This window comes from Copadichromis virginalis, linkage group LG1 (genome assembly GCF_057382275.1).
Source record: "Copadichromis virginalis isolate Kocher_CV1m ecotype Utaka linkage group LG1, C_Virginalis_male_GT1.1, whole genome shotgun sequence".
In the NCBI taxonomy this organism is placed as follows: Eukaryota; Metazoa; Chordata; class Actinopteri; order Cichliformes; family Cichlidae; genus Copadichromis; species Copadichromis virginalis.
Genome location: NC_140618.1, coordinates 17,334,037 through 17,358,949, shown reverse-complemented (window position 1 = coordinate 17,358,949; position 24,913 = coordinate 17,334,037). Strand labels below are relative to the sequence as shown.

Genomic DNA, 24,913 nt, shown 5'->3' with positions numbered 1-24,913 from the left:
AATGGAGCCTTTCCAATTGTAATGAAAAACAAAGAACATTTAGGACTGTGCTTAACAGCTACTAAGTTAAGTGAGTTCCAGTCATCTTCAAAGTTAAAGACTGGGCAGAAAATGTGTTTTGGATCAATGTCAGTTCCATAATGAGACAAAGGACAAAAAAAATGTTTAATGGGGAGGGGTATCCCAACTACGCGACTTTTTATTATTAATTCATGTCAGTTCAGTACCACGCTTTATGGCTCTTTGGGCTTGAATTGAACTTATGGAGAAGCATTTTAATATTATCTAATATATTTTATCATATTAATAGTGTGTTTCAGGAAACTGTATGAAAATAAGAGAAAACAAAAAAAACAACCTTACATGTATGTTATGTTTGTAGCCATTCTCTAACCTGTTCAGAGTCTTGATTTATTCTTAATCCTTCAAGAAATTCATTTGGAGGAGTTTATTTTAAAGATCTAATTATTAGTCCAAGGATCTCTTGGAGCTATGGGACAACAGCTTAAGCCGGACTGTCCTGTTTAATTCCGACATCTGGTAACGACATTCTACCGCTGTACATTAATTATTCTGCAGTCTCGGGTGCTTCGGGCAAAATGAGCTTCCTTACAGAATCTGCCCACTGTGGCGGCACATCCTCGGGTTCAGGTGGATAAGACATCCAAGAGGGACTGTGGTAGGAGGTGGGCGGTGTGGACACAAAGTATTCTGAGTAACCGGGCCTCGTGGCTGGGATGGCATAGACAGCCGTGATTGGGTTTCCTGTGAAAAATAGAGAAGAGAGAGTGGCACTGACTCATTTCATTTGTGGGTTCATAGATTTCAGCTTTTCACCTCAAGCATTTTAATTTGTCCAAATATTTTTCCATTCTTGACAAAGTAATGTTGGCATTTAAGCACACTGGAACACACTGTGGGTTGCTTTTAAAATGCAAAGTCATCTCCTTGTTATGCTTACCTGAGTAGTTGGACACAGGCTGCTCTGCAGTGATAGATGGAAGTGCTGCTCTAGTGGTTGGCCCATATGGGTTGTTGTCATGTTGACTCTGCATTTCAGCGACAGATGTCTCTAAGCTCCTTCCCTTAGGCCCCAAGTCAGAAGTGGAACTAAGTTGGACAGAGATTGGAGAGGCAATAAACAAAGACATGCTGCAATACTACACCACTAGATGGCAGACACATGCTGAGTGAAAAAGTGGGCACCTTATTAACATTCTTCCCATCTCTCAATGCACTGCTCCAATATTAAAATTTACACAAGCCCTAAAATCGCGCTGGCCACAGTACATCACCCAGTGACTATCTAGTCCCTGAATATGCATTTAAATATGAATAAATGTTGAATATCTTATGGGTTTTGGGAAATACAGGCAGCAGTATGACGGTCTGTCTGCAGCTGTGCTCGTGTATATCTTCAGCATTACCGTCTTAGAGAAGTCCCAGGAGGGGGCCCAGTGCGAGGTGGTAAAGGGGGAGGAGAACCCATGGCCTCAGGAAGCTGGGTGAAGCGAAAGGCCTTAAACAGATTGTGAAAGCCATTTAGGGTTAACGTTTCTTTATTACAGGTATTAGAGAGCACAAGTGATTCTCAGCCAACTTACTGGTTCAGGCAGGCTACACTGATACATATCTGTACCATAAGATGGCACCCACTGGAGGCCTCCCTGTCCAGAGCTCATTGTACCCGGTGCACTGGTCACCACATCTGCATAAGGGAGGGGAGGCGGCGCAGGGTTGTAGTGGTTTGGTTGGTGGTGGTGGGAGTGCCTTCCAGATGTGGACTGCCCCCCTGAAGCCAGACTGAAAGCCTCCTCTAGCAGCAGGTGCATCTGCTGTCGCACTTCATCAATCGACGGTTGCGAGCTGAGAGTGGATGTCTCTGAGTGGCCTTTCAAGCCCCGTCCATACATGTATCCCCGCGGTCCCATGATACGATCAACATTTGTCTCCTCAATCAACTCTGGCTCAGTCTGAAAATATTACCGTAGGGAAACTATTGTGAACTGAGACTAAACATACTTTTGCAAAGTCTGACAACTTGTACATTTGGTAGAAAAGCCTATATTTATCTGTTTCATTTTCTTAAATAACAACAACAACAACAAAACAAGCAACATACAAACAAGACTGATGAGGTATGCAATTTTGGCACAAGTTTAACCCTCTGAGGCCTAAGAAATTATCTGTGGTGACCCAAACCCTAATCTCAGGTTGACAGTTAAGATTTTAGCAATCAAGTCACAAAGAAATGATCATTCCAACTGAGACACATCAAAGCCTATTTTTTTCTCAAAATACAGGGTTATGATTAGAGCTTAGGCTAGGGTTAGGGTTGTCACCAGTGATGACTTTAGCCCTCAGAGAATAAAAGCATCAGTTTCACGGTAGCTTTATGCTGATGGTTTGTGGAAAGCATGCTTTGACTTTCAAATTTTTGTGATACTTTTAAACGTAGCCTTTCCACACTGAATTGTCCGGATGCTAACAGATACAAGTCCTGTAATGTATTTTGTAACTCTGTCACTTGGTTGCAAACAAAGTGCTGACTGAGCTAGAAGAGGCTGTTTAACATACACTTGAGTGTACTAGATTAATTTGCTGTAATAGTTTAATCCAATGTTGTTATGAGTTTGGTTACAGTAAGCTTAGGAGAAGGGCCACTGATACTTTATACATAACCACTGTCCTCTCAACTCTATGTATTCCACTCCCAGACTTAATCTCCTCCATCTTTTCTTACTTTCTCTTTAGCCACATGAAATCAGTCCTCATACTTAGTGATAAATTAATATGAGTTGAGGCTGTCCTACTTCCTGTGCGACTACAGACTAGTCATGGGAGACCTAGTGTGGTGCACCTCATAAATCAGCCCCTCTTGCAACACAGAACATCAGAGAAATATATCTGCAATGATGGAGCCTGCAGCTACACGAGGCCCTCTGTAATGTACAGGGCCAGGAGTTCTGAGAAAGGATCTTGTAATTTGTACTGGCCATTGTGCCATGTTTCTAACAGAGCCGAAAGGTTGGTAACAAAGACTTCAACACACTGTTTTGCTTGCGATACCAGCTAGTCATCTCAAACACCTGATCTATTTAAACTGGAAGCAAAAAGCTGCCAGACCAGATTTTCACCTGCAACAGAAGACAAAGCAACAGAATTGCATAAAACAGTAAGATTCAACATAGGCGCCCAAACTACAGCTATAAGAGCCAGTAGACCCTTTTATTTTTCTCCCATGAAAAGTCAGATGGCTGTCAGGTCAGTGGAAGTTCAGAGAAATATTTCCAGCACTGGCTCAGAATGAAAGCCCTCTTTAGGAATGGTCTGCCTGATTGCTCTTAGAAGCTCCCATGCCTGTGTTTGGTCTTCATGACAGAAAAAAGCCATACACAGAACCATAATGGACCAATAAAACAGTAGGGACATAAACCAGTCTTCCTGAGATACATTATATATCAAAACGACAGGACCCAATAAATCTTAGCTCTTAATTATAAATGAACCACTTTTCTACCTTCAGCAGGCTGGGGCACACTTGAAACCACACCTGAGTTGAATATAACTCATTTCTAGCTCTGTTGCTGCATAGAGAATAAGGCTGAACTCCAGCAGGGATTGATTTTGATCTTTTAATTCAGTGCAAATAGGCAACCTTTTCTTTAATTACTATTAAAATGAATGAGAAACACAGGCACCGTTGAAGAGTAATACATCAGAAAAGTAAAAGTCACTTGTGCAGTCTTCTACACACAGGTTGCAAATTACCTCGTATTAATACATTTAATAAATACCAGCATTTGTTTCAGTGTTGCTAAAATGCTTTGTTAAATAAGTTTACACATAAATATCTTCCTCTGTCTTTAAGCAGGCTTTTACAAATGCTATACTCCCACATGATATGATCTCTTAATGCAATTCAGTGTAAAATGGCTGCGCAGAAACGCCTTTTAATGTGTTCTAACACATCCCTATGTCTAACTGAAGCCTTTCTCTTACAGGAAAGCTGCGTTCTCAGCTCTGGAAATACTCTGTTTGGTTCAGGTGAGGGTGCTGCCTGGGTAGAGCTTGCAGGAGGCAAGACACACGGCGTCCACTCACCCAATGTAAATTCTCCAGGTAATTACCTATTGTATTCTCTGACTGAGTCAGACATGCGCTTCTCGCATACAGCTCTGCGGGATAATGTCGAGAAAGGTTCAGGGCTGCAGTGCCAAATGTGAAAAACTGCTTTAGTCTTGTCAAGCTGCTCTTCCCCCATTTTGCTGGTAGTCTGTACAAAATTTCCTCTTGTCTTAAGTGTCCCTCTACAGCTGCACAGCAGCTTAACAATGTCTACAGAAATACGAAGGGGAAAATTTGCACTAAAATTAGCTGGAAATTTGAAAGACATGCATTCTGTTTGCCCAACACAGACAGATGAACCCTCATTATAGTTTTAGCTGAACTGTGGAAATATCTTTTACTCACAATGAAGCCTGTGGATTTTAATTCCCCATCAGAGGATCGCTTCACAGGCAGCAAGGACAAGAGTAACAAAAAGAGTTAAAATTACCAAATCTTTAATAAACTGGTGCATATTTTTTAAAATAGACTTGAACCTGTGTAGAGTTATCTTTTAACTGCTAGCTGGATGATCTAGTTGGGCAGACAGGGTCGGTGTTGAAATATAACTCACATCATAGCCGCTGTTGCGGATGCCTCTCCTGGGTCTCTCTCTCATTACAAGCAGGTCCATCTCTGTTCCTCCGGGGCTCGGACTGCTTAAGCTTTGTCTGCTTCGATAGGCCGCCTGCCCTACCTGCGAGTGCCTGCCAATTAGAGTAAAGAGTGGATTCAGTGCAAATCAAATCTGGTTTTGTTATTAACTTAAAACATTTACTCTTTCAGTTTTAATTTCCCCGCAGTGGCAAGTAGTGATGGGTGAAGGAAGACAATAAACCTTACAGTTTTTATTGAGCCAGACATTATGAACAGGGCGAGGAAAAGTATACATGCTACCTGAAATGTTAACAGAGGGATGAGATGTGATATGTTAGAAAATCCCAAGAATATCAAAGAAAAGTTCTGGGACAGATTTCAAATAATTGTTTGAAAGATTTATTTTTTTCAAAGTAAAATGGTCATCAAGTGAACACACAAACCCACTTTCCGGTTTGAACATTGCTGCTTAGCAGATGAGTGTGAGTTATTCTGATGTCTAAATGTAAAGTACAAGTACTACACATGTTTTTGTGCATCTGTGTGGTTGAAACAGGACAGAACCAGCATAGTGGTCCATCCAAAACCCTGAATTATCTCCATTAGGGAAGCTCTGAATTTGGATCAGTCTAATCAGAAAGGCCTAATGGGACTCCCACTACCTACTATGGCATAAATGGATAATAACAGTATTAGAGGAGGCACTTTCACTTATAGAGGTAAGCTAATTAGGCACAGCAGGGGTGAGCAGAGATTGCTAGCAGTCCATGATTAAAAGTCCAATCAACCAATATGAAGAACATGATACATGTGGTGGGTCAAACTTGTAAGCAAGAATGGATCTTTCTTTGTGTTGACAGTCAGTAAAATCTTGTTTCCAGCTGCTTCCCTACTCTCCCCTCACCTTCTGTGAGACTTGACATAAGTAGAACCTCGCTCATCATCAGGCTCCAGCGGTCTTCCATGCTCATCGGCAGCCCTCTCATGACCGTGTCGCTGTCTCTGTGCCACAGCCCGGCCACTGCTGCTGCCATTGGTGGACGGGAAATCATAATAGCCCTTCCTTTTAGCCTTCAGCCTCAGCTTGTTCCTGTAGTGTTCAATGTCTGACTTCTGCTTCAGTGCCAAGTTCACCTGCAGAGAGGGTAGGCCACAGGATGTAGCAGAACAGAGGACAATCAGAACAAATGCAGACATGAGGTTATTCTGTATGCAGTTACAGGTTTGTCTTAGAAGGCAGGTGTGAATAGAAAATGAACCCTTATTAAAAATTCATTATGTTGCTTCAGTATTACAACTGACATGAAAAATAAATTAAAACCCAAGAATAAATTATTGAACTATCCACTTCCAGGTTCTTCTTTAGACTCACTGTAAGTTGATGTTGATTAAAAATGTGCTTATTTGTGGGTAGCACACAGAAAGATGTGACCTTGTGCCAACTTTTTCCTGGCGATTTTAAACTTAAGAGAGAAGTATGCAAGGACAGAATTCTATGTCTTCCAGCTTATATGACACTTTTTTTTTGTTCAAAAAGTATCCAACTGAGAGGATGTGTGCATTTGCATCACCTCTCCATTGACAATAGCCGAGTCCTGGCTGCGGTCAGAGGATGCCGGATGTGAGTAGTTGGTCTGTGCTGCCACTGGCTTTATGGAGATAAGCTGCAGGGAGCCAGAGGAGGTGTCATATGGATCTGAAGAACAGAGAAGGAGTTCACTCACAAAGAGACTACAAATACCTCTAATCATTACATTGTCAGTCAAAGAGGAATAAACGGTCACACTCTCTCTTTGTCTGTCTGTCTGATAACCACCCCCGCCTGCCCACCCAAGGGCTCCTGTCACCTCTTGACACTTGGGATTATGTCAAACATCAGTTGTCTGTGTCAGCAAACGAGTTTTTGGATGGAGACAATAGATCACAAAGATAGATTTGACTTCCAAACTTGTGGCATTGCATCTCTGTGATAAATGAAGAAAAACTGACTTTGCACTTTAGTTCCTCGTTCAGCATCAGACAAACTAGATTCAGTCCTAGCTTTCCCTTAACTCAGCTGATGAATTATTCAAAACTAAGCATTAAGAATATCATAATCGAGCACCCCTGATCTAATTTAAAGAGTATTAGATTAATTTCACTCACATCCACCACATATAGAACATTTAGCTTCAGTGGACGAGAATAGAAGAGCAAATAATTCAACATCTAAATGGATTTCGCATAAACTGCACAGAATGCTCAAAGAGCACGAGAAGGCTGACTTCACATGGTCGTTTGGCTTTTTTTTATGTTTTGCATTAATACATGTGTTCAAGCATGTGTTTGTGTCAGTGTGTCACAGCATCTGCTAGTCTGACACGGTGTATTATTCCAGCAGACTCTCTGTTTCATGTAATATTGATCAGATCTATCTATGCTTATTGCTGAAGAGGTACCTACTTTAGAATGTAAAAATAGCCGCAGTAGAAATGTAGTAGACATCCCTCCTATGCAAGTGTTTTGCATAGGAGAGAATGGAAAAACATCTGTCATACACCTGACCTCGTCCGCAAAGGAGCTATAGAGCAAATTATTTGTATTTGCATCAGCGTGTAACTCTCACCGTCCCTCTTGCGAGTCTCCTCCTTTGTCAGTTTCTGCTGTGCTGTGATTTTCGACACCGTCAGGCCCCTGCCGGAATTGGGCTTCTCTGATTCGTTGCTGATGACGGAACCATCCTCACTTGGCAACTTGCTGCAAGTAACCATAGCAACAAGAAAGGCGGTGAGCTCTCAGGAAGCTGGGCTCAGAGCCAGGTTATGTCATCCCTCGCTTTAACAACCTCACCTTCCTCTCTCGCTCACTCAAGCCTTTGTCCTGTTACCACAATGTGCTATTACTGTATTTTTTTTTTTTTTGCATAGCAAAAAAAGGATAAAAAAGATGTGTGCTCATGTTAAAATCATCACCAAATGCTGCCTGCTCTTAGTATATCAGTGAAATCAACAGTATTCAATCAAGTATGTTCATTTTGTTCACTGAGACTCATTCGTTTTGCAGTAAAATGAAAGCAAACGATAGAAAAATCATCTTACTGACAAAAAACTTTACTACCATTATTATATTTGAAACATGTAATAACAAAATAATCATCTAATTCTCTTGCTAAAAAAAAATTGGCAATATGAAGGATTTTTGGACATTTATCTTCCCGTTTTGTGTCTGTACTACATATGCAGTGTCGATGTATGTGCAAAGTACACGTCAGATTATTTCCAGAGTGAAGCAAGGCTGGACAAACAATTGCTTCATCCAAACTGTTGTTTTTACTCGCTTCAAACGCCGTACTCTACTTGGAATTAGAGCCGATCAAGCCTCGGCTCAAAAGACCACGAGGCTGACAGTGACATCAAAGCACTATGGTCTATCCCCTAATTGTCTGCCTAAAATTGATAACGGCAAAGAAAGACAGTGGAACAGTGGCTACCCTCCCCGTGCTCTAACTGAGGCAGTGCTGCAGAGCTAGCCCCACTCTATAGTCTGAGGCTGCATAGAAACATATAAAAATTTATAGAGGTGGACAGATTGTGGTTACCCTGTCGGTGTGAGAGAGTTTTAGGTTTAAGGCTATTAGAGATACACTATACACGGATGCACATAATCATGTAATAAAATTAAAATAAAATTAAATGACATGATTTTAGATGTTGACAAAAAAAACGTTTTGGTTTTTACAAGCTATGTGTATTAGTTGATGCATGATAACAATTTTTTGAAATGCAACAGTGTGGCATTTTACCCCCTTTAATCTAAGTTTAAAGTATATCTAATATTCCACTCTCTTGTTATACTGAATGGAAAGTCAATCAGAAAATAGCTCATCCGGCTCATGATCAATCACAATTGACAGGTTAATATAATAGATGACGTACAGAAGAATGTTATGTTGCTTCTTGTCATTTGTTGGCTGAATTACACAAACTAATGACATCTAAAATCCACGGAGGTTCACAAACAGTTATATCTGCAAAAACTTAAGTAGCAATTCTTGTAAAAGTGGAAAAAGCACCAGTGAAATTACAAATATGACCATAACCTTGGGAAGTTTCGGTGAAGCCCCATTAGCAGATCATTGTGTACAAACTTCACTAAAATCTAACCAATACTTGAATTGTGGCATTGCAGAAGAGATAATCGAGCTAACAGACCATCGATGGATGCTTCGATATCCCATAAGCCATTCTTTTGGATGAGCTAAATTAACAGGATGGCAAAGTAAGTCAAACCACAGTATTCCTTGTCTATCGGTTTACATTATTGATGTGTCTATATTTATGAAAAAGCTAAAACTAAAGGTTATTTTTTGACGTTACCAAACAGTAAACAAAAATGAACAACCTTGAGCTCTCTGGATAAGTGACACTTGGGAAAAATCTTGAAGCACATGCTTCCTGTATTTTGGCACCATAGTAATAATAATAGCAGGATTTTAATTAATACTGGCAGTTTTACGTCTGCCTAATCAAATTTAGAAATTGGAGAGTATAATAGTCTTATAAAAATGAGTCACTGACACTGATGTTATTGGAACTGTTTTTAAAACCAATTAGTGTGATGGCCTTGCGTCAATAGTTGCTGTTTGGCCTGCTTTCTGCTTCCTCCTTTTTATTTCTGATACAAATCCCTGACTCTGTTTTTGCACTCACAGACTGAATTCACGTGATCAGGAGTCTGTATAAGCTTCTTTTCTCTGACCGTGGTTCTCTCTCCTCCCACCTTGAAGGCTGGTGCCTTTTAGCCACCCAGCAAGATTTACATTTGCTATGATTTGATTGATTTTCAGCTATTCTCCTGGGTGGCCACCTTCATTTGTTCGTTTGGTTTATATTTGTTGAGCTGCTATTAATAAATGCTGACATGGCTGAAATTGCTTCAGCATGGCTCGCCCTTCTTTGTTGTATTCTGAACCGACCAGGCAAAACACTACCAAATTTGCAACAGAAATGAATGAATGAAAAAAAAAATGCTACAAGAATTCCAAACTAACCTCTACAGCAAATGTTCTGTGCTCTGAAAACTTGGAGCCAGGCTTTGTTTTATAACAGATGAAGCGAGGACAGACCGCAGGGTGGAAAAAGGTAAATCATAGGCTTGGTACGTCTTAGGATAAGTGCATATAGCTGGTTAAAAACCAGGAAAATCTACTTAATGATGACATATGAAGACTTTAATAGCTTTTTGTTATTCATTAGTATCTTGATGAATAACAAATTAAAAACTTTTGCTGCCTCAGGAGTGTTTAAAATCATTACAGCAGGACCACTAGTCCATAGATTCCCTTTTCTATTACATAAATTTTGTTCGATATCATTATCTTGCATGGCCTTGAAATATTATGCCCTTTTGCATTCCCTGATTAAATAATTTAGCATGATTTAACATGGCAATTAATTACCGAGTCAGCGCGACTGACTGTCAGATGGGGGAAAAGGTCAATTTCACCTGCCCATGCAGAGAACTCTGCTTATAGCTGCCTATCGCTCAGCACTGGAGTAAAATGAGGACAGAGTATAGGACAGGAAAATGTATGTTTTATCATCCTGCCTTTCTTTATATAATTCAGGCACTTTGCACATGAGTAGTGATCTCGTGTGATAACACATATATTGTAAAAAAAAAAATCAATTAAATTATTTATCTAGGAAACACGTAAAACTCAAAATCCAACCCTTCACAAATTTTCATCTGGCCCACCTTTTAGTTTATGTACAAGCTAACAACCTTAACCTATATCACAAAGATGCAAATCCAATGCTGAAGATAGACAGTTGTGTAGTACAACAGATGTCTTCGCTGAGCATAAAGAGAGGACCATGTGCATCCATTTCCCAAGAAACAATCTCATATACTTCTATTGTCATTTTGAAACCACATGCCAGCAAAGTTACAGAGCCATGTAGAGAGTATAGAGGCTTCAAAAAGTCACTGCCTAAAAAGAGGCAGGCAGCTACAAAAATGTGATTTTACAAGCCAAATCCCAAAGTGATGGAGCTGTAAAGGCAAGCTTCATAATAGAAAATACAAGCCCATTAGTGGAGGATATTCACACGCAGCTACTGAGCTGTCATGTCGAGGTCTGTGAAAAAGACAATACTACACTTGTAAAAATATGTGCACAAAAAAAGGTTAAATTATTTTGCTTTTATCAGGATGTCTCTTCCTTATTAAGTGACTCACACCAGAATGTAGTTTGTTTGACTAAACAAATGATGGTTAGGCAACATGTGGAAGTTTTAGGGGCTTTCTGTGGAACAATTTATGTATAAGAAAGCTCTACGGGACATAAACAACAATATAATTCAGGATATTTTTTATTATTTTTGATTAAATAAAACCATGTTAGTGCTCTCATTTCCCAGGCTGGTCCTAGTGAAATTGAGTTTGATACCCCTGCTTTACAAACATCAGCATGCTGACTGAAGTATACAACTCAGACAGCTGGGAGGTTGAGTTTTGTTGTAGCTTTGTTTTAACCTTATGTGATGAGACGTTTCCTCAGCACCATCATCATATCGGATCATGATTTATGTCCTCAGAGTTCTTGGTTTAAATCACTAACAGATGATAGCTAAAGCTATGGCCTGTAAAAACTTTATTTATTTTATTTTTTATTCTTTTGTGAAAAGCATCAGGCCTAGCACAGAACCCTGTGGATCTCCATGATCATCTGTGTGTGAGGAAGACTCATTAGTTATATGAACAAATAAGGATTTATTGGATAAGCGTGACTGAAACCAGCACAATGCATTTCCTTTAATGTCTAGTGTCATAGTAGTTATTCTCAAAGCTAATGCCAAGAAAAACAAACTGAATAAAGATCAGCCGTTTCTAAAGCTGCTCTACTTGATCATACATCTGCCAGCTCTGTATGGAGGCTAGGTTTTTTCTTCTTTTCTTACTGGTCAGAACTTTATTTGTAAAGGAGCTCATTAAGTCATTACTACTGATAGTAGGGATACAAGGTTCAAGAGGACTGTGATGAACAGAGCTGTGCTATTCCCTCAGGTCTATTTTTATGTTCTGTTTCTGTTTGCTTTCTCTAAGCCAATCAGCTCCCACTCCTTGTTCTTTAAATCCCGCCTTGAAAATCATCATACATCCCTTCTCTTCCTCTCCATCTCCACCTCATTTGTAATGTCCAAGACGTCTCATTCAAAATCTCCATCAGCCATCTGCTTACTCTGCTCCACCACCAGCTTCAAGGCTCCAGGGGGTCCTGTCACTGTCTCCTACTGTCACTGGACTCTGCTTTATGATGTCACTTCTAATCAGTCTAACTGCCAAAACACTTCAGTTTGCATGGTCCATTTCTGCTTATTGTGCTTGCACTACACTCTGAAATAATTATGACACAATTTTTAATTAACATGTCACAGGCAAGTTTTCAAGTATTTTGGGGGGTTTGTTTAGACTATTTGCACACACACACACACACACACAAAATCTGTAGGCAAACAGTTAACTGTTAACTAATGAACATATAATCATTGCTATCACCTGAGTAACATCATGCATTTTTTTAACCTCAGATCAATACAAGTCACGTAGGTAAAAAACATTTAGAGTGAGTGATACCTTTTGTGTTTGTCAGTGGTGAGACTTTTCTTGTTGGCAGTTCCATCTTGTTGCAGAGCCTTTTCTAGTGAAAGTGGTGTGTCCCGTATTTGTAGAGACATCACTAAGGTATCCTGACTGACAGGCAGTGTTTCCTCATCTCCTCCTTGTTGGCCAAGGTGCTGTTTGGCATAGTCAAAACCTTGGACTGGCTGATAGACAAGTTGGGTGAAAATGCAGAGTGACAAAAAGTATAGCTGAAGTGAGAGTGATTTCTTTATCACATACCTCTTGTCAAAAAAACTAACCATTTCAAGCAACACAGAACTATGCTGCCCAGAACGAGTGTTACAAATATCTCAGTATAGCTAAAATACACAGTGAATATTTTGATGTCCAAAGGATTTAGGAAAAAGAAGTGGGGATTACTGCACCGCTGCGCCTTTAAAAAAGATAAGCACAGATTTAACTGAGGCCCTTTTTCATGTTCTTCCAAATTCTTGTCAAATAAATGACTTGCAGTGGGCGGTGACAAAAATGGGATTTGCAGACTTTTACAGAAATACAGCAATAAAGTTATATATTAAAAAATATTTGAGGACAAGCGAGGAAAGGTACAGGCTTCTACCTAACACTTGAAGCCAATATACTAAAAAAAAAAAAAACAGTAGTAGCCAAAATACTTCAGACCCACTCACTAATACATACACATACGTTAAAATATTTAGGACCGCTCCCATCACGGTGTCATAAATTGTCAGACACACATCACTGCCTCAAAGTAACCCAGACATGGTGCAAAATCACAAAGTGTGACACTGCTGTGAACATTCATCCTCTCTCTGCTGATAGAGCACACACACACACACACACACACACACACACACACACACACACAGAGAGAGAGAGAGAGAGAGAAACGATTTTCACTGAATCCTGTCTTCTCACTAACTGAAACCCCTCCTGTTGCTGGTTTCAAAAGAGAAAACTCTAACAAGGGTGTGTGATGAAACGAGTTGGCTGGCTGACGCTGAGTAATGTAGAAGAGCTAGCACAAGAGACTCATTTAAATTTTACCTATTTGAAGCTATCTTTGAGCAACTGAGGGTTTTTACATTACTTATTAGAAGGAATCGGATATTCTTTCACTAAAGATTTTTCATAACATTGAGTATTTCATATTTTATAGAATTTAGCTGGTATGGTGGGGTTTTTTACATCATGCAAGACCTGTGTGTACAATTGGCGCTCTGAAAGCAGTGCTGAAGTTGCTTTTGCAGTCTAATACGAAGACTTTATTGCTTTCTCACTAATGAAAGTTCATAAATAAGACAGTGGGATACGCTGAGTTATACTTTGCATCTTCATGTATCTACAGTGATGTATGTCAGTAAACTACTGAGTCCAAAAATGACACTCATGCAGCTGGAGATATTAGGTAATTACAGAAACTCTGAATGGAGCAATAACTAAACCACTTTTCCATTTTCTCTACACAAACTAAGCAATTGTGAGCATACACACAAACAAAAGCGCTCATTCTGCTGGTAAACCATTCTTTGCAAGCCTTAGTCTTTCAGATTTGTCATGTGGTGACTGCTATACTGTAACAAGTACAGGCAATGCCATTCTTTTATCTACGGAAATCTCATTGTTGCAGGTTTGATAGTCAGAATTCCTGTTGTATCCTTAGTTTCCATCAGCACAGCAGGATTTATTACAATATATAATAGCTGCTGTCTGCCCAAAATCCCATTCAAATCCCACTGCTGGCACAGCTGAGCCTTGAAAATGAAAACACAGATCAGTAATGAGGAGGAATACAGAGAAATAGATACCTGGTGATAATAGCCCACATCTCTCCGGTACGCCATCTAAAAGCCAGAGAAAATGTTTTAAACATTATATGTGTGATTTGGGTTTGTGTTCAGAATTGACTAGGATTCTGCTAATGCGTTAAAAGAGGGCACTGAAACGGGATAACGCAGATACTGTGGAATAAAATACAGAAAACACAAAATCGGAAAGAATAACAAACAAAACATCGCTAACATATCCCAGCATCACTGACCCTGATCACGCAATGACAGATGGCAGACATCACACAATCTGTAGTCTGTAGCTACTAAATAAAGTGACAGACAGTACATCTCTTAATGTTCTATCAGGAAAAAAAAGACCCTGAACTCAAGGTCTTCACGTCTTTGTCTAGCCAAGAATCCAAGCCTTCAAATTAAGACAAGCAGCAAATGGTCACGAAGCCTGAAAATATATTTAAACAATGAATTGATTACCAAAATATAGCTCAGTACATGAATAAGATAAATACCTTAGCTCGAGGGTTAAGGTTACCGATGGCATCCGCTTTGAAGTCATTCTTATTCTTCCTGCACAGCACAGCTGTGATGATGATAATAATGAGTGTTACTACGGAGATCGGGGCCAAAACAGCAGCGATTATCCAAAGGTTATTAGGAGGGTTCTTGACGACAGCTGAAAAAAATTTAAATAAGTTGTTGTTTTATTTTTTGTTGTTTCTTTGTTTTGTTTTTTTGTTTGTTTGTTTTTTACCTGTCATTACTTTATGACATCCAGTAGGCTCTAAATGATAACCATTTGTCCTTTGATTTGCTCATTAAAATATAATGAAGTCCTCAGCATGTTGTATTGACAAAACATGAAGAATCATTCATTACACTGCAGCACTGCATACAGCTCAAGCTGACATACACTGCGCCTCATTCAGCTATTGCAGGCGACAATCCAATGCATAGGAGAATGCTGCATGCCCCCTCCCACACCTGCCACCCACAAACTCTGTCTCACCCTTTTTTCCCCCCTTGTCTCTTCTCTTAGCAGCAAGCTGCACTGTAGCCCAAACAAACAATGTCCCGCTGGGAGCATTTCAGAGAGATTAGACAGCAAAGAGCTTTCTCAACCTTTTCTTCTATGTCTCTCACCACAACACCAGCTTTTCTTTTCCAAACTCGGCATGAATCATGTGTTTTGGTTCACTTGTCTCTGTGTTTGTGTCACTTTTCCTAGCTGTCAAATGCTAGAAGGATGCTTTGCTTACGTTCTGCTTGCACCTGGACAAAGTAGCCCAGGGTGAGCGCCATAGTCTGAGAATCCACTGTGTTCAGGACCTTGGCAGCTGATGTGCCCAATAAAGGAATGCCATTGTGTTGGACATAGTAGGTCATCTCGGCCGGATTCTTCAACCCTGAGATCCGGCGGATGCTCACCATCTGATTGGGTATGAAAAGGGATGTGTGTGTGTGTGTGAACTGCTGTACAATCAGCATAAACCTATTCAACGGCTATTACAATGTCTTATGCACCAACTTTAATTTCACAAAATACAACAAAAATAAAATCATGCATTTAGGAGAGTTTCTTAAGATGAAAAACTGTATGAAAAAAGAAAGGACTTGTTGGGTAAAATATTCAACCTCTGACTTGTTTTGATGAGCAATTACCACATGATGAGCGGAGAAGCTACCTAATTATCAGGGGTTGACCACAAATAATCGTGCAAGCATGTGCAGAAGTGCGTATCAAAGTGTATCAAATATTCATACTGTTGGGAGAAAAAAGCCCACGAAACAAATTAGACTAATCTGACTTCTGACATGCCAAGGCAGTCAGGCAAAACATCAGAATAAGAATCTTAGATGACTGGCATTCCCTACAGGCTGCAGTGCCAGTTTCTTACCTGGACAGTGTAGCTGCCTACAGTCGTTGCTCGTCTAAAACGAGTGCCCTGCTGGCCCGCCAACACAAACAACTCTGCCAGGCGCTGTTCCATTAGACTGGCGAAGCTTTGGTACTGTCCCTCCAGGCTGGCATTATCCACATCCTGGATCACTGCAAATGTAGTTGAAATAAAGAGGATGGCCAGATTGTTGTGAAGAGAAAAAAAATACATGGGCAGAAAGGAGTACAAAAGAAAAGACAGAGGCACAGTTGGAAATGTGTGTGTCTGTGTGTGTGCGGGTTGTAATATAGTGTAGCTTGCTTCGGAATTCAATTCAGCTTTCATTATTGGCATGACCATACTTAGTTAAAGTGCTGCCAAAGCACTGTTAATTCTGATATGAACTTATGAGACATTCAGAACCTTATTATAAATAGGAAAAAGCAGAAAAGCTATAATTCTGGTTGGATCTCATCTTCAGTGTGGGGCTGACTTTCAACTATTCAAAGTGTCACTGGAGTAGGTGTAGAGCAACAGATTGTGATCTGAAAGACTCGTTCAGTTTGACAACTTAGAGATATACAACAACCAATGAGCCACAACATTAAAACCCCTGACAGCTGTCGCAAATACTATTGACCGTCTCATTATAATGAAATGTTCTGCTCGGACAACCAGGGTTCTGCTCCCTCCCTCCAAGCAGAACATTACACCCTTGCACGCTGATATACTTGATCAGGAAAGGCTTTAGAAAATCAACAATATGTGCATTGTCAAAGCCTCCAAACTCTCCTAAATCCCAATCAGATAGAGCGTCTGCAGAACGTACTGGAATTACCCCAATTAATGGATGCCCCACCCACAGCAACCCACAGAGCACAAAGGATCTGTTGCTAAACACCATACATGGCATGCCCACATCCCAACAGATACAGTAACAGCTGTTTTAGCACTATAGTGAAAATCTGCACAACATTAAGCAGGTTGTTTTAATTGTGAGGCTGATCAGTGTATTGCTCCTCAGCCAATTTAGTCATTTAAAAACACCCACATTGAAAACATTTACTAGGACTCATTTTGTACTTTATTTCTCCTCTGGAATGAGACAGTTCATCAGTTCATTTCTTAAAGTTCCCAATGAATATTTTCAAAACTGTAGAAGTAGAATGTTCCAGGATGTCGTTGGAGGACTGGGAATTGGTTGCATTTGAATACTGGTCATAAGTAAATGGCGACTCATAAGTAAATAATCCACTCACAAAGCAAGAGCAAAGCTCTGATTTTAACAGTCAGTAAGCAATGATATCCCTACCTGTAACAACCCAGAAGTCTCTGGTTGCTATTGAAGTGTTCAGATTGTGATATTCCATTGCTGTAATGACAACAAAAAAGTTGAAAGCAAAGTTAATACCAATATACGATTTCCACACAGTAGTGTAGCCTACATTTGCCTTTGCACGCTGAGATTTTACAATGAATGCTCAGTTGCACAATTGTATATGACCTGAATATAATCAACAATGCAAAAAAAGCTCAACATATATTGATGCAAGTGTGAATGTATCATTTTGGTGGTGTTAATTTGAGCCGAACATACCAACACTTTTGAAACCTTTCAAGAAAAATGTACAGTAAGCCGTTGAAGGTTTGGCACATTTTGTGTGTTGATATCTCACTTTAAAGCCTCATTATCACTGATAGTCAGACAAATACAGAAGCAAGGGAAGCTTTAAGCAGTCTGAGCTCTGGTTGTCTCTGTGTTCTCTTACATCTATTTCCTGCCTGATTAAGCTGTTGTGCTAGAGACTGGTGCAGTGTTTTGGGGAATGCTGTATCAGTGGTCTGTGAAAGCACACTCACAGAACTGTACACTCAGGCATGACAGGAGAGACGGGTGGGGGAGAAGGGTGAGAGGAATAGTAAGGGCTTTAGCAACAATAATGGATAGGGCTGAAAGGCTGTCAGCAAAATCAGTTCAGCGCTGTCTATAAGCTTCAGTCATTTGAACTATTAATCAGCAAGGTTTAGCAAGCTTTTGCGTGAACCCCTGCTGTTTTCTGATGAGAACGTTGAAAATCCCAAATGCTCTCCAGCAAAAGCTATTATTAATTTTCTCTACTTTGTACCTTCACATGTTGAAAAGTTAAATAATCTAGTCTAAAATGGTAACATTTCCAAATAGCTTCAGTCATTACATTTGAGAGAGGTTGTTGCAAATCAGGGGGTGTAAAAGAGCTGAGCTCAGCAGTCCAGACTGCACGTTGGAACGTATGAGATCGCGGGCCTTTGCTGTCAGAGCAGAGCCTAAGGTGGCATGAGAATCCCCCACAGTTAATTATTTACTGCAATAATTGGCTTTGAAGTGAGGAGGCAGCCGCTGCTGGCATATGCTTGCACCTCCTGTGAGCAGTGTAATATCACTAACTGTGAGGCTACAAAACAAACAAAATCACTTTTACACACTTCTGTCTTTAACCCCACTGTCTCTCTGGCATTTTCCTCCATGTCAGTATCTGCTCCCTCTGTCTCTTCTTTTTACCGAGATTGCCTTCCTCTCTTTCTGTGCTCAGCAACTGAAACAATATGCCTGTAGGCAACTTGATTTTCTAACTTAATTCAGGCTCAACACAAAGTGGTTTTTAGTTTAATGCTCACTACTGGAAATCCTACCTATCTTGATTTCAACAATGTGAAACCCAAGACTGCTATCTATCCTCAGAGGCACTTAGGTCAGATCCCAGATTTGTCAGATTGGAAGACGCAAACCAAATGTAAAATATTTAATCTTAGATTGTTTTCTTTCTTCTGCACAGGACACACCAGGCTACGAGCAGGGAAACTGCTCTTTCTAGACAGGCACGTAGATGCTTTTGAAACATAAGATCTTCATTTAGTATTTTTAACTGTTAGAGGTAGTACCCCATTTTGTTTTGTCTCAGCAGCACAACCTTTGGACCATCTTACTTCTTAAAATTCAGTTTTAGAGGCTTTTCTCCTTCCCAGTACATAGGAAGTACTATCTTGATTAGGCTAACATGAGTGCAACACTGTTGACACTCTAGATATTATATATAGCTTTATTGAGCTCATATGGGATGGAGAAAATGCAACTATCTTTGACTCATGACTCCGAAATCTCATATATTTTGATAACAATTTCCTTTAACTTGTTACTAAACTTAAACCATACAGAAAATTGATGTGGACTGAAAATATAGAGGCTATAAAAGGATTCAAAGAAATAAGAAAATCCACAAGAAAAGATGAGGATTCATTACAGTCACTGGCATGCTATTAAATTACTTCCTATTGGTGATGTGAATGGAAAACATTATTACCACTATTTGACAAACATTAACACTCAGTTCTGAATCTTTCTAAGATCCAAACAAGTTGAGTCTAAAGGTTAGAAAATCTGTTTGGTCTCTTCTCACAATGTCCTTAGCAACAACAGAACATGAAGAAGACTAAAAGTTAAAACTAAGACTGAACTCAGGCAGAGGTTATTGCAAGGAAGCCTATAGTCCTATATAAAGTATCAGCTCTGGTGTGATCCTGACCATGACCATGTCCAAGTCCAATGATTAACAATTTCTCAAACTGACCACAGTCTAGAAATATTCAAGCACTGAACCTGGTTAGAAACTTTTGCAATCAAGCTGGGAGTCTTGTTTCTGCTTGAATAGAAAGCTAACCAGAGGCGCAGTTTCAACACATCAGCCTCTTTAAATCCACAGCTTGTCCCGTGGCTTCCTCTGTATTCCTGAAGTCTGCTTGACCCAGTGAGTCTTTAAATAGAATCTCTCCAGACCTGTTTGAGCTATATAACAGGTTTGCTTACACTGGATTACATAATGCAAGACACTAAGGCCCATTTTGCACATATAATGTTTAAGATAATAATGCTACTGGTAAAGCATGAGCAGGACATCACTGCTCTCAGTGTCTGCACAGGATGCCTTCAGGTTAGGAAACACACCTTTTGTATGAACTTGTAATGAGCAAAACGTAACTCCGACAAGGACGAGAGAAAAAACTGAAAAAGTGCCTCGCTGTATGACTGCTGAATACGAAAGATCATTTCCTCTTCCATGCATTTGGCTATTATCTGCAGGGGTTTCAAGCAAAATGTGTGATGTAATATGACAGGTTGACTTCAGGGTACGTGATAGATTATATCTAGCTGTTGCTGACTTGCTTCTTCTGGTTAACACATTCTGAAGGTCCCATTGCTTTTGTTTACACAAACTGCAGCGCATCAAGGAAGCACAAATCCAGAAGCCATTATGTGAAGTGTTGCTGATGATAGACATAGACTGAAGCACAAAAAATCTCCAGGCGATTTCTGGGTAAAATCCTGTTTGTGTGTGCGTGTGTGTATCAGAGTAGTTCTGTTGCTGAACCTTTATTGTACATTTATGTGAACCGGGTCAAGCAAAACAACACAATCCCTCCTTTAGGGATTAATAACGTACCATAAAAATAAGTCTCATTATATTGCATGCATCTGAGGTCCATGTCGACCATATCTCCATCCACTGAGCAGTTACACAAGGGATAGTAACAGGCTGCCATAGGACGCTACTGGGATTGCTGTTTAGACTCCTGCTGATTCCCTGTCACTCTTTATTTTATTCCAAGTACAATGCTAACACAGATGGATGCTGACTATGCCCTCAAAGGAGGCTGAGATGAAAGGCAGAGGCTTAGTTGTGTCTTTTCATCAACTTTCTTTAAATGACTCAAATGTAAAATTGTGATTGTAATAGCATAAGAACAGTCAAAAACATCCAATTACTGAAAAACTGGATGTCAGTCAGGCTTAGCAAAGAAATTTATGATTTTTGCCAATGCCTAGAGAAGCTTTTTGAGTCCATGTGAATGCAAAAAGCTCAGAATGCATTAAATTAACTAGGGCATGATTTCTAGCATAGTTAATCAATACTAAAGTTTCAGTGTCCAAACAACTAGAGCCAAACATGAAAGCCCTGTGAGACACAACCTGAAACATCTGGAATCTCTTTTGTATTTAGAGAACAAATCATTCCCAGGAGAACTCAAGAACTACCTCTGATGCTTGTTCTTGTAGGGCCTGTTGCATTACTCTTGCCTAACACTCACTTAAGAATGCAAATTGCAACTTACGCTCAGCAACGATAAGTGGCGGATAGAAGAGGAAGTAGCCCACTAGTTCAGCTGACAGCTGACCAAGTAGATTTGAGGCAGCAGTGCCATTAAGAAAGCCAGTCCCATTCTTTAGAGTGTAGACCAGTGACACAGCAGGGGATCCTGCTGCCTGAGAGACACTCAGCATCTAGGAAAAACACAAAAGTCGAGGTCAGAAAAAGAACAAGGCATAGAGAAGTGTGGGTAATATGAGCAAAATGCTTAGGATTATACTGTATACTGTAATCTGCAAATTCTAAGAAATATTTTTCTAAATGACAGGGGAGGCACGGAAACAGTAACTGTCTTTAATGATAAATATCATCAAGAATCTCGACAGCAGAGAAATATGTATGTATAAATAAAAGAATTCAAAAATACAGTAGCTTTATCCATGCATAAACGGCAAATTAGTTTTAATATAGGGTGCACTTTAATGTGGCAGCACATTAAAATTAATATAACCAATGCCTCTCCCGCATAATTAAGTAGTTCTTGAAAAAAAGGCACAGCCCAATATGCTTAGGGACAATTTTGCTCAAACTGCACACAGTTTGCAGCCTTTTGTGGCTGCCACATCACATAAACCACATGGTGATACTGAAGTGTAACAGGGGACAAAATTAAGTTATTTATCATCAATATCTATCCTGACAGCATGCGGAACGCCTACGCAATTCCAGGACCAGAACACAAAGGTTCCCCCGCAGTACCTGAACAGAGAGTCTGCTGTTAGCGTTAAGCACTTTGGCCTGCGCTTCGGAAAAAACCTTCTCAAGCCTCTGTTCCATCATTTGAGAGAAGCGACAGGACCGAGGATCATCACCTACTCCCACAAACTGTAGCACTGCAACATAAAAACAACACAAACTGACAAACTGCATTCTGAAAATCAAAGAATTCTTCAAAAGCCTGTAAGAGTGTGTTTTGCTATCTTTGACAGTATATAACTATATTAGGAACATTTAGAATTTGACTTATTTGTGCTTATTTTATAAGTACCTACATGCCATATTGCCATTTCTGTCTCTGATGTGGTATCACAGAATTTCTTTTCACACTTCATACCCTTCCAGTGCACAGTCAAAGAAGGAACATATAACGGCAAGTCTCAAGCAGACTTATTTTTTTCTTTTCAACCTGACTGAGCACTGGCTGACCTGTTTTCAGCTGGAAGCCTGTGGCTGGGCTGGGTCTCCATAATGCAACCGGGAGGGGCAGGGCTGTTACCATGGGGAGGTACTGCCGCAGGTCTGCAATCAGCTTATCACGGCCATAGGATGCCAAGCCTTCCATCACTACAGACGGAGGGTAAACTATATCCCCTCCAGTCACGTGATAAGCCACTGTCATGTTGGGAGAACCAAATACAGTCTCCACCTAAGAAAGAAAAAGAAAAAGAGAGTTGGATGTCTTTGAGAAGCCATATTGCTTACATTTTACCATTAATTACAAAATGATTACCTCTACAAATCCATGATTAAAGAAGGTATTTTCAACATGTCTTCTATGATGTGCTAAGTGTTATGAAAAAGTTTTGAGCCATACCTAGAGCCCAACTAGAGCAAAAGTTCTCCAGGCTTTCAAAATTTATTCAGACATTTTAGTCCAGTCATTATATCTAATAATTTTCAGAGGATTTCTTTTTTACTTAACACATACATATGAATCATCCAAGAATAAAAAAGTGACCTAAACCATGGGATGAACCAGTGTTCTGTCTAGAAAACAACAACTTGGCAAAGAACCTATTTTAAATTGTGTCTCTAACCACAGCCTGTCACACACACACACACACACACACAAAAACACAAATTGTTCTAGTTTCCTAATACAAATCTATAAAAACTACCAAATATTACATAGTTTGACAGGAATAAAATTCTGTTTTTGCACCAACAGAGTGATTTCCAAAGAGCTGCTAGCCAAAAACTCAACATATCTCAGCAGTGTCTACTTAAAATGTTGAGGAAACTGGACAAGTAGATGAAAAAAGAAGTGGCAGGCCAGTGAGCATATCTATATCAATATCAGAAAGTTATGTACTTAAGGAAAAGGCAAAAATCCAGATCTGTCACAGGACCTGAGAGATGCATCTGGCCCATCTATTTGATTCATCTACTGTTTGCCAAAGCCTGATTAGAAATGACCTCACTGGAAGGGTGACAGTCATTCATTCTTAATGAAGAAAAATGATCCCTTCTACACTTTTAATGAAACTTAAACATACAGTATATTAAGATAAAATAAATTCTGATTTCTGTAGAAGAAGAAAGCAAATATGCTAACCCACTAAATGTAGTCATAAAAAATACATAAAAATACATTACAAAATGAAAAATATCCAATGCCAAAAAAACAATATAAAAAGCAAAATAAAATTGTAGAGAGAAAAAAATCATCCAAACAATAAATTACAGGCTAGGAATAAAATGAATGAATGAATGTCTGCGTTTAGAACCTCCTTAAAGGTCTGAGTGGTTCCTTTCACATTCCTAAATCAGAATAAAAGATACTTTATTATAAGATGATGCAAATCACCATAAAGCTGTTATATGCAGCACTGCATACCAGTTTGCATCATTACCCACAATGCAACCACAAAAAGTAAAGTGACATCTCAAGTGGGCCTTTCAGATAGCCACTGCTTTTTGCCTTTTTATTCATCTTATTACAGAATGAAAATCACTTGCAGACAACGACTAGATGTCCAAGTCACTGGTGTGCTGCTTGTGGAGAAAAATATAATCAGAGGAATTTTGTTTCTAAAGGTCTCAAAGAACAACAATTTCTGTGTGTTGTATAGGGCCATTAACACATGTAGAATAAAGTTGTTCAAACATGGTGATTCATATGTTATGTCTGCTGACTTACTAGTAAGACAACTGAATAGAATAGCTTGTTAATGTCATCAGCCACACCTTTTACTTCTCCTGCTATAACAAATTGAAATTTCTACTGTAAAAAAAAACTAGAACGGTTTTTAAATTTATTTTAATGAATCTTACCATATAGTAAAAATCACTCAAATAGAAATTGCATACATGCTATGAAATCGTTCACAGTAAATCGGAAGATGCACTTGTTATCCAAGTCACTAATGAGAGCATCAGGAAGAGGAGGGAGTGATCGTGGAATACAGATATGTGGTGAGAACCATGAGGGCCTGAGGGGCTGCTGAGAAGAGAGACATGAGCGAGACTGTTAAATAGGTGAGTTTGGGACAAAGACGCTTATGTTCCTGCACCTCTAACACAAGAGGACTGGAATCAATACGTTCATGGATATAAATGCAAAATCTGTGTGTTTGGGAAATTGTGTCTCATTACAGAATAAAATTTATACAGTATGTGTTTGTCAGTTAGAGTTTGACTTCTTCGTGAACTCTGAGTACAGTGAAAGTGGAAAAGGGAATGATGGCAGATCTAGCGTGCGTGTATGAGAGGTGAAACCATTCAAATCCGTTATCTAAACCCATCTGAAAGCCTGTGCTGACAAGGAGATCCACTAGCCGAAACACTGAGAGCCTAGTCTCTGTAGCTGAGAGTCACCACTCTGCTTCCTCACAATTCAGCCTTGTTATGAGCTCTGTGAAAAGAGCCCTTTATTATCACTTCATCCTCTTGGGCTTCACCCATGTGAAGGTGTTATTAAGAGATTGCATTTCGAACACACACACACACTAACTCAGTCTCAAAGAGTGTGACAGACTGCAGCAGACCGAACAGATCCCACTATTGGCATTCAAAA

At 39.6% G+C, this 24,913-nt stretch overlaps 1 protein-coding gene across 4 annotated transcripts in view; it reads right to left on the bottom strand.

Annotated features, from left to right (window-relative positions):
- The window catches only part of kiaa1549lb (KIAA1549-like b), a 65,812-nt gene that overhangs the window by 3,385 nt on the left and 37,514 nt on the right, over positions 1-24,913 (bottom strand). For 3 of the 4 annotated variants that reach the window (XM_085452867.1, XM_085452864.1, XM_085452863.1), the window contains 18 exons: positions 22,324-22,543; positions 21,877-22,010; positions 21,143-21,311; positions 17,310-17,369; positions 16,016-16,167; positions 15,377-15,548; positions 14,630-14,793; positions 14,139-14,174; positions 12,322-12,512; positions 7,310-7,440; positions 6,276-6,400; positions 5,609-5,838; positions 4,682-4,814; positions 4,474-4,512; positions 1,605-1,973; positions 1,428-1,519; positions 962-1,110; positions 614-765 (listed from right to left, as the gene is read on the bottom strand). In XM_085452867.1, the coding sequence (XP_085308993.1) occupies positions 614-765; positions 962-1,110; positions 1,428-1,519; positions 1,605-1,973; positions 4,474-4,512; positions 4,682-4,814; positions 5,609-5,838; positions 6,276-6,400; positions 7,310-7,440; positions 12,322-12,512; positions 14,139-14,174; positions 14,630-14,793; positions 15,377-15,548; positions 16,016-16,167; positions 17,310-17,369; positions 21,143-21,311; positions 21,877-22,010; positions 22,324-22,543 (2,718 nt within the window). The remainder of the gene's footprint in view (positions 1-613; positions 766-961; positions 1,111-1,427; positions 1,520-1,604; positions 1,974-4,473; positions 4,513-4,681; positions 4,815-5,608; positions 5,839-6,275; positions 6,401-7,309; positions 7,441-12,321; positions 12,513-14,138; positions 14,175-14,629; positions 14,794-15,376; positions 15,549-16,015; positions 16,168-17,309; positions 17,370-21,142; positions 21,312-21,876; positions 22,011-22,323; positions 22,544-24,913) is intronic. The other variant, XM_085452865.1, reaches the window with a different exon arrangement.